We start from the raw sequence: 9,981 nt of genomic DNA on the forward strand, positions 1-9,981 counted from the left end.
GGGAGCTCTTCTTAATATTTTGACACCAAAATCATGTCGATACACCTTACCGACTGCGAGTAAAGCCACCCACGCTTTAACTTGACAGACTGTATGGAATGCTCACAGATCAATTGTCAACAGATCAATTGTGTCGCGGATTAATTGTCGCGGATCAATTGTCCGCGGGCCACCAAAGGTTCAATAAAGCTAGCTGATGACACCCAACAACACATGTTATCATTAGCTTCATTGGGCGTAAAGATCTTGGATGAAATTCTTGTGTAAAATATTAAAGAAAAATTAAATAAAACGACATTAAAAAAAGTGGGACGAAATCCTGAAATGAAGCGAATTCCCTATACTCGACGATATATTAGAATTCTTATACAGAACAGCCACTCGTTTATTTCAGCGCGAACCTCAAAATAAAAATCTCAGTAAAGACACAAGCGGTACACCAGACAGTTCCGGACATCAAACGAATACAAAAACAACTTTCCTAACATCGAATATAAAACCATGTCCGGCTTCTCGATGCTCTTTTGATGTGAAAACTTCCGTTTTATCTCAAGAGGGTAGCGATTTAACTTGGAAAAAAACTGAACTAGTATGGATTATAGACGGAAATGTTGATTCCACATATCTCACGATATCACTCATGGGAAAATGCAATTTTGAGAAGCTGGGATCTGAAAATTTTAAATTTGGCAATTAGAAAGTTTCGGATCAATTCGCTTTTCTCTTGAAGAGATTACACGTGAAGAACATTTTCGTATTCTTAAACAACTCTTAATCATGTATATAGATACAGTCGAACCTCGGGCACTGTAGCTTTGGACAGTGTCACACCTCGGACACTGCTCGTCAGCTGTTTTGCGGAACTGACCTTGAAACTCATTTACCAGGTCATTTTAAGATCACATTCGTCAGCTTGATTAGGCTTAGATTTCAAATATTATCTAGGTTATGAGCTTGGGTTTAAAAAAAATAATTCTGCGAGATTCATACGAGGTTCTATGACAGCGTGATTTAACCTGTAGAGGACCCTTTAAAGAAACGAAGTTGAATTCAACAATGACCTTGAAAATGAATTTCAAGGTTAAATCCAAGGTGACCGTTGGATACCTCGTTGGAAGATACCTTAGTTTGAGTTTTTTTTAACAAACCACAATACGCCTGTTGTGGGGCCATTCACAAAATACGTGATACGTGTAGGGGAGGGTGGGGGTCTGCCGAAATATCATTCTCCATGTTAAGACTAATGGAGAAAGTATCAAGAAGGGGGGGGGGGGTCAGAAGTTCCTGAAAAGTGTATGACGTATTTTGTGAATGGCCCGTGAGTAGCTATGACAGTGCCGCGAATTTGAAACTATTGGGAAGAAATTCGAATTTACATTCAGTATTAACAAGAAATTTTCTATAAATAACTAATCTTAAACCAGAGTATAATATTTTTGATTAAAGTGAATTAATATTAACTGCTATTTTTCATTAATATTGCTCTAATAACTGAGATACCCAACAGTTCGCGTGTCAGATGGCGCTGCTAACAAGCTAAAAGTAGAGAGGGTGCAGGGGCAGTGTGGCAACCTAGCCGGATACCCCCATTTATATAGCTTGTTCGCCGAGTTCCGCGCGAATTTTTAAAATTACTCAAACGCAGATCCTTTAAAATTAAATGAATACAAATATAAATGTATTGAAATGATGAAATAAAAATACAAACTGTTAACATATACACCAGGTGGATAGTTTATTTATTGAAATAAATAAATAAAACCACAAGCTATTAACACGCGCACCCGGGGACAAGCTCATTTGTATAAATAAATAAATAAAACAATAACCTCAACCCACATGCCTGGGGGTATTTTACTTTATATAAAAAAATTAAAATAATAAACCCACATACACAGGGGATCTTTACTTTATTTAAATAAATTGAGAATGTAAAGAAAAAAAGATCTGCGTTTGAGTAGTTTTAAAAATCGCGACGAACTAGGCGAACAAGCCATATAAATGGTGGCATCCGGCAGATTGCCATACAGCCCTGGACACTCTGTAGTTAAAAGAGGTACCCTTCAGGCGTGTTATAAATTAAATTCCATTCATATTGTGTCTATATTATTCAGTATTATTTATTGAAAGGAGTAAAAGTAAACTTTCTTTTATAAGTAACAGCCACAAATGACCTTTTTGTGTTTACTCGCTAAATTTTTTTCTTCGTTTATAATAATGGAGAAAAATATACAGTCTCAATAAAAATATTCCATACCTCTTCTAGAAAAAATAGATTGTAAACGGTTTACAACTATTAACAGCGATCAAAAGTTGAATGGACAAAAAAATAAAAAAAAATAAAAAATCAAAAAGTATTGAATGGAGTAAATGCACTCAGGCGCGGTTCCAGAAGTGGGCGATCGGGGCGATCGCCCCCCCCCCCCTGAGCTAGCGAAATAATACGTATAAGGCGTAATGTAAGGTTCACAGTATTTGAAAAAGATTGTTTTTTTTTAATATTTCATAATTCCATTAAAAAGAGCTCAGCAATATCATTTGATGATTTAAAATAAACTGAATTGAGGACTGGCACGAAATGCGCCCTCTGTAGTTTTCGTTTGTAACGCAGATGGCGCGCACGCTTTAATTGGTTTGAAATTAAATTTTTAATCATTTGACAAACATTTTTAAACAAAAATTAGAATGTTTGTTCAGGCAGTTTACCAAATGAAAAATCGATAGTATCTGGATTATAATAACATGCAAAAATCATGTCGTTTCACGGATGTGTCAGTGATATAGTGTGACTATCAACCAAATGAATTGTAGGTAACTCATTCAAATTTTTTAATTTTTCATTATAAAAACGTAACCAATACTTTCAAGTTTCTTGCAATATAAGAATGCTTAATTTTTAAATAAGTTTGCTTTGAAATTCTGGAAAGTTTCTATTTTTAAATATTAAAAATATTCCATTTTTAATATTTAAAATAATTTGGTTTGCCTATGCCTAATCTTAAAATCATAAATTCATAAACTTTAATATAACTGTATGCATATTTTTCTACAATTTTAGCACATCATGGAATAAGAGTTTTATTAAAAAATTTTTGAAACTGAGTTTGAAATGCTAAAATGAAAAAAATTATTAAGTTTAGATTTGAGCAGCTAGGAGCTTATATTTTAAAACGTTATTTTTTATGTTTCTGAATTTGTACTTATTCAAATCAAATCGCAGCAAGATTAAAAACGTACATTTTCCATGCTTCAATTTCACAGAGCATAATTTTAAAACAAACGAAGTTACAGGCTTCTGAATCCATACTGTACAATTCTGAATGCTTTATTCAGGATAAGCGTCTAGACGGCTTGTAATTTTTACATACATTACAGAACGTTTTAATTCGAAATAGCTGGTTTTAAATGTTTTAATCATACATTTAAAATGCTCAGTGTACAGAAAAATTCCACTGTGAATGGTTTAATTTGCAATTTAGTCTTTAATACTTTATATAAAAAAGTTTCACCTTTGAAAACTTAAACTTTGAGTTTTATTCTATTCTTCTATTCTGTGTACGTTTTTTGAAACTAGGAAATGATTCCAAACTATTTCTTCAATCTTAGCGGCTACCTGCATTATGGCTACTTACATTATTTAGCAACAACAAAAAAAACATTCCAACAACTATTTAAAAGATAATTTCCACTTTTTCCAAAATTTCCGGTCAGGCATCCAGATGACCATGGATGGCGATCATGGTCAGATGACCGAAGCGGTCGGCGCCATTTGACGTCCACTCTTCATCTCTATACGTTAAATACGGATAGACGTTCGAATGTCGACGTTACGTCTCCCATGTGGACCGGCCCTAAGATTCCACGAGCAAAGAAAGAGCCGTGTGTTGTTTACGCCGTGTACAGAGATGGATTGTGACAAATCACTCGAGGTTTTCTACTTATAATACATAAACGACGTAATACACGTAGAAAATTGTAGAAAACTTTGTATAATACATATCAAAGATGGCGAACATTGCTTACTTGGGCGGGGCTGAATTTTATAGGTTTGAATAATTGATATAACCTCTTATAAAGCTGTTCAATCGCTTTAATTTTAATTTTAAGAGTAAAAATGTTAAGAAAAAGTGTAAAAAACATTTCAGGAGGGGAAACCGTGGGGAAACATTAATTTCGAGCGCGAACGATTACTTACACTCGTGATCCACTTTTGCGGATTATGAAGGACAATCAACACGTATATTATTATTATTTTTTTAATAATTTGTTTATGAATGTGATAAATAATGACAAATACTGAATTAATTGCTCAATATTAGTTATTTCTATAATGCAATTGGGTATTTTTAGAGTAAAGAATTTGAAAATCCCGCCCATTCAGTCACGTGATCAAATGTAAAATACATTTGTAGAAAACTAAGGACGTAATATGCGTAGTAATATACATGCCGAAAACCATATAATTACGTGATGTATTATACGTGCGTACCCATCCTTAGCCGTGTATTAGCCAACGAGATTTTGAGGCAAATTCAAAGAGGGTTTCGACGTTTAGCACCCTCCATGGTCATCTAGAGAAGTAAGTAAAACGAGCGCGAAATTCGAAATGTATAGTTTATGAGAAACAAAATGAGGAGCATATTTTATTAGAATATTCATTAGAAGAATATAAATAGAATAAAAAAAATAAGTATATTCTTTTACCATCTGTACAATATATAGGTATAGTATGTAATATTGAATGAAATTCATGAAAAAATGCCTGAATAAAAGGAATCAAATGAATGGAAATAATTATGTTGAGACTATTATTTCTTTGAAAATGTAATGATTTAAAAAAAAAAATCTTTATGGTTGAAAATTCGTCTCAGGTGGTAGAATGTTAACCTTCTTCATGACTAATTCTTCTTTTTTATTTAAAATTAATTTCTTCGGTTATAGATACATAATAAAATGAAATAAAATTCATACGAATATTGAAGTAATTTTATTTGTTCGGTTACAATTTGCAAAAAGCATATGGATATATTAAACCTTTGGCGTAATACAAAAATGTATATACAATTTCTGAGCATTATATTTCAAGTCCATCATTATAACGGATTGGATTAAAATGCAGTTTACTGGTTCAAAAGTGAGCAATTTTATTAAGAACTTACTGTTGGATTAAAATTGCATTTTAATTTAATAAACATAAAATTTTTACTAAAAAGAGATGAATTTTGAAAGGTAAAATAAAAATTAGAAAACAAAGTATTTAAATTTCAATGTAAAAAAACATTTCAGTTGAACTTTCAGCAGCGAAATATAAATTTTAAACCATTCGTCAATTTTCTATAAAAGTTTGCAAGTTTTAAACGAAAAGGATAAGTTCTTAATAAATTTTTTTACTTTTGAACCAGTAAATTGTATTTCAATCCAACAAACATGAAATCTTTATTAAAAAGAGATGAATTTTTAAAGGGAAAATAAAAATAAGAATAGACGGTATTTAAATTTCAATAGCAAAAACAAATTTCAGCAGGGAAATAAAAATTGTAAACCAATAATCAATTTTCTACAAAAGCCTGCAAGTTTTAAACAAAAAAGGAAAATTTCTTAATAAAGATGTTCACTTTTGAACCAGTAAATTGCATTTTAATCCAATCTGTTATAATGATGGACTTGAAATATAATGCTCAGAAATTGTATATATACTTTTTTATATTTGGCCACAGGTTCAATATATCCGTTTTCTTTCTGCAAATTGTAACAGAACTAATAAAATTACTTCAATGTTCGTATGAATTTTATTTCATTTTATTATGTATGTATAATGCATGTTTAATTTATTTCATACGTTGTATTTCAGAAGAGTAATAAATGTGCCAAAATATTAATTAAAATTGGGATAGTTACATTTTTGGTGAACAAAATGAATTTTTATATAAAAACTTATTTCCGCTAAAGAGATTAATTTTTTTCACCAAGAAACAAAGATTTTTTCACAAAATACAGGAAACGTTAACCAAATATTTGAATTACTAAAGAAATTCTCCATCTACTATAAACCTAACCTACAATAAATGTCCACCGAAAAAAAAAATTTTATGTAGATCATATAAATATTGATTTAAATTTATTCAATTTTCATTGAAGACATTAATTTTCAACCAAAAAGAAACCAGATATTTAACAAAATACATGAAATTTCAACAAAAATTTTGAATTTTTTAAAGGAATTGTCAACCTCATATTTAAATTATTAACCGACGAACTGAATTTCAAATAAAAAAGAAGAATTAGTCGTCAAAAAGGTTAATAATCTACCGCCTAAGACGAATTTTTTACGAAAAAGGCTTATTTTTTTGAAATTGTTACATTTTCAACGAAATAATAGTCCCACCATAATTTTTTCCATTCACTCGATTCCTTTAATCCAGGCATTTTTTCATAAATTTCATTCATTCTTATATACTATACGTATATACTGTACGGATGATAAAAGAATATACTTATTTTTTATTTTATTTATATTCTTCTAATGAATGTTCTAATAAAATATGCTTCTTCTTTGTTTCTCATAAACTACACATTTCGAATTTCGCGCTCGTTTCACTTACTTCTCTGGATGACCATGGAGGGCGCTAAATGTCAAAACCTTCTTTCAATTTGCCTCAAGCCATCTCGTATCCAGTGTAAATATATATCAGTGGTGTTTATTTTTTTCTCTTATTGTAGCAATGGAAATTAGTCCGGTAAGCTCAAAACAATGTGTTTTATACATTTGCGAAATAAATTGTCCTGGAACTCGATGTTTGAAGTACACACTTTCGCAAAACAAAATTTCACGAGTGTCTTTTCGAAAGGAAAATAAATCAATTTCTCGTGAGCATGTGTGTGTCAATAAATTAAATGTAGGCTCTTACATTTGTTACGAGTTTAGTGCAATATTTACTTTTTCTCGATACCTAACCTCTAAAAACGCTGAAAAAAAAACAAACTTATTGCAATTGCGACATTATTTTCTAACATAAAATTTAAACGTGCCATTATAATTTCATAAATTTAGATATTGATTTTGTTTATTTTATTAATTTTAATGCCACATTACTTTATGGTTATGCTGTAACGTGACATTTTTAATTATTTTCGGGTTGATTTTATAGAAAATTCGTTCTTTTGGTTGAAAATTCAGTTATTTTCATAGAAAACTAACTTTTTTTTGTTGTGGATTCAACTATTTTCTTCAAAATTTGTCTCTTGGTTGAACTCAACTGCAAATTTTGGTAAAAAGTTCAACACTTTAGTTAATAAATAAAGAACATTTTTGTTGAAAAATTAACTCTTTTTCAAGTTGGAAATTTAACGACTTGGTCAAAACTTTATGTACTTTGTTAAAATTCATAATCTTATTGGAAACTGTATCACTTTAGTTGAAAATTTAACTGTTTTCTTTCAAATTCCTTTTTTTTCTTTTAGTGAAAAATTAAAATATTTTGTTAGAAAATTAACTTTTTTTGTTGAAAATTCGTCTTTTTTGTTTTGAAGTGGAAGATTGATTGCAAGTTTAACTGTTTTGGCAGAAGATCCAATTTCGGTGGCAAAGTTAACTTTTTTTGTTAAAAAATCATCTTTTTAGGTTGAAAATTAATTTTCTTATTTAATTTTAAAAAATGCACTTGTTGGTTAAAAATATGACTAAAGAATCTTATTTTAACTATTGTCTATTTCTTTTTAAACTACGTATTTATAAATTATCGTCTTAGTTATTTTTATTTTTCAATTAAAAAATTAAGGAAGTGAAAAAAGTCACTTTTTATTCAACTTGAAGTTACTTTATCTAGTAAGTGTAGCTAGATACAGTTAAAAGTAGCGTAACTGTAACTATTTATTTGAAAAATAAATAATATCAGCTTACCTAAAACACTGCTTTTCATTGCTTATAGTTTGTAATTTTTCTACTGATTAATTTATCTTTTCTAACAGGAGAATAATACAGAATGCAAGAAACCAAAAATGGATGTTCCAGTATTAGTTCAAGTATCTCGAGGAGATAATTTAATTTATGAGGTGATTGGGAATGAAGATGGGAAAGACGATCTAGAAAAAATACGCGAAAGTATGGAAATCACGCAACAGGATGTGAATTCTTTCTTGACAAAGCTGGTCGAAGAAGAAAGAAAGCTCACTGCATTGGGTAAGATTTTTATTTCATTAAAATACTGTAAGATATTGTTAAATATTGTTAAAATAATTGCTGAATTTCTTTTTTATTGTTACCAAAATAATAATTTTTACCAAAAATATCAGTTTTCAACCATCAGTATTAATTTTTCACTAAAAACGATGCATTAAAAAAAAAGACGCAAATTTTCAAGTAAAATTATAAATTTTCAAACAAAAATGGAATAACTATATATTCTTTGGAACAATTAATTTTTAACGAAAAAAAAATCGAATTTTCAACAAAGTTTATAAATTTTCAAGAAAGTACTTTCAAATGAGAAAAAATATAATTTTTAACAAAATAGTTTTTTCTGTTTTGGCAAAAGAAATGAATGATAAAATATATGGACGAATCTCTAATAAATAAAAATGAATTTTAAAACAAATAAAAATTTGAGAAATTTAAATGAGATAAAAATCAAATTTAAAATCCTGTTCAACGTCCAATAATGAAGTTAATTATTTTATTTTCAAGAATTTCACACATTAAACCAAATAGTTGAATTTTCGACCAAAAAGGTGATCTTTCAATCATGAAAAAATTAATTCTCTGTCAAAAAATATGAAATCTCAACCAAAAATGTAATAGTTATGTTTTTACTTTTAAAAAAATGTTTAACAATAAAAAACGAAATTTTAACGACATAGTTAAGTTTTTAACCAAAAAATTAATTTTTTTACAAAGTAAATGCACTTTCAATCAAGATATTGAATTTTTCAATTAAAAAAATGAATTTTTTAACATATAGCTAAATTTTTACTATAGGCGATAAACTTGTTACCAAAACCGAAGTATTTAATATTTTTCAGTTAAAAAAATTAATCTTTTCAACCAGAGAAAAAGAATTTTTGACAAGATATTTTCATTTTTAACAAAAGAAAAAATGATCAAAAATATGGATGAACGTTCAATAAATAAAAAAAAATGAATTTTTAACGAAATAGTTGAATTTTCGACCAAAAAGATGAATTTTTTTAACAAAATACAAGAGTTTTCAAGTAAAAATGATGAAATGTAAATAAAAAATGGAATTGTTATATTTTCATTTGAAAAAATTCATTTTTAACAACAAAAACAGAATTTTCATAGAAATAGTTAAATTTTTAACAAAAAAAAATTCATTTTCCATCATGCAATTAAATTTTTAACTTAAAAAAAACATAAATAAAAAATTTCAACAAAGATAAACTTTCAATTAAACGCGGATTACTTCAATTTTCAGTTTAATTAATTTTTAACCAAAAAACAAATATATTTGTATTTTCTACCAACAAAAAATGAATTTTTAATTGTAAAGATTAATTTTCTACCAAAAAGGACAAATTTTCTACAAAAAAGTCGAATTTTCAAACTGAAAACATGAATTTTCTACAAAAAAGCTCATTTTTTACCAAGCAAATAACACAGGCCAACAATTCTCAGAACCAGAGACCAGACCTACTATACCCGAAGGTTTTTGCTGCGCTGAATCCGAATCTGACCTCAGAAAAATTCCATCACCCTCAGTTTTCGAGATATTCTAACCTAAAAGGGTCAAAAACCCGTTATTTTGATGTGTTCGAGGCCCCGTAACATCGCGAAAAATTTTTTGTTCACAAACTGACAATGGCATCGTAAAGAACTACTCTTTACCTTTAAAATGCGATGCCTAACTTTTTGATAAGATTTTCCATAGCCGAGATATGGCGGATTTAAATATGAAAAATTTCACCCCCAAGCCCGGTAACTTTCGAGCCAAAAAGAGCCAACTTTCGAGCGGCCAAAAAAATTTA

At 29.1% G+C, this 9,981-nt stretch overlaps 1 protein-coding gene across 1 annotated transcript in view; it reads left to right on the forward strand.

Annotated features, from left to right (window-relative positions):
* The window catches only part of LOC117177935, a 17,575-nt gene extending 9,492 nt beyond the window's left edge, over nt 1–8,083 (forward strand). The window contains exon 5 of the mRNA XM_033369057.1: nt 7,969–8,083. Within this exon, the coding sequence (XP_033224948.1) occupies nt 7,969–7,976 (8 nt within the window). The 3' untranslated portion in view covers nt 7,977–8,083. The remainder of the gene's footprint in view (nt 1–7,968) is intronic.
* Nucleotides 8,084–9,981: the final 1,898 nt, after the last annotated feature.

This window comes from Belonocnema kinseyi, chromosome 8, assembly GCF_010883055.1.
Source record: "Belonocnema kinseyi isolate 2016_QV_RU_SX_M_011 chromosome 8, B_treatae_v1, whole genome shotgun sequence".
NCBI lineage: Eukaryota > Metazoa > Arthropoda > Insecta > Hymenoptera > Cynipidae > Belonocnema > Belonocnema kinseyi.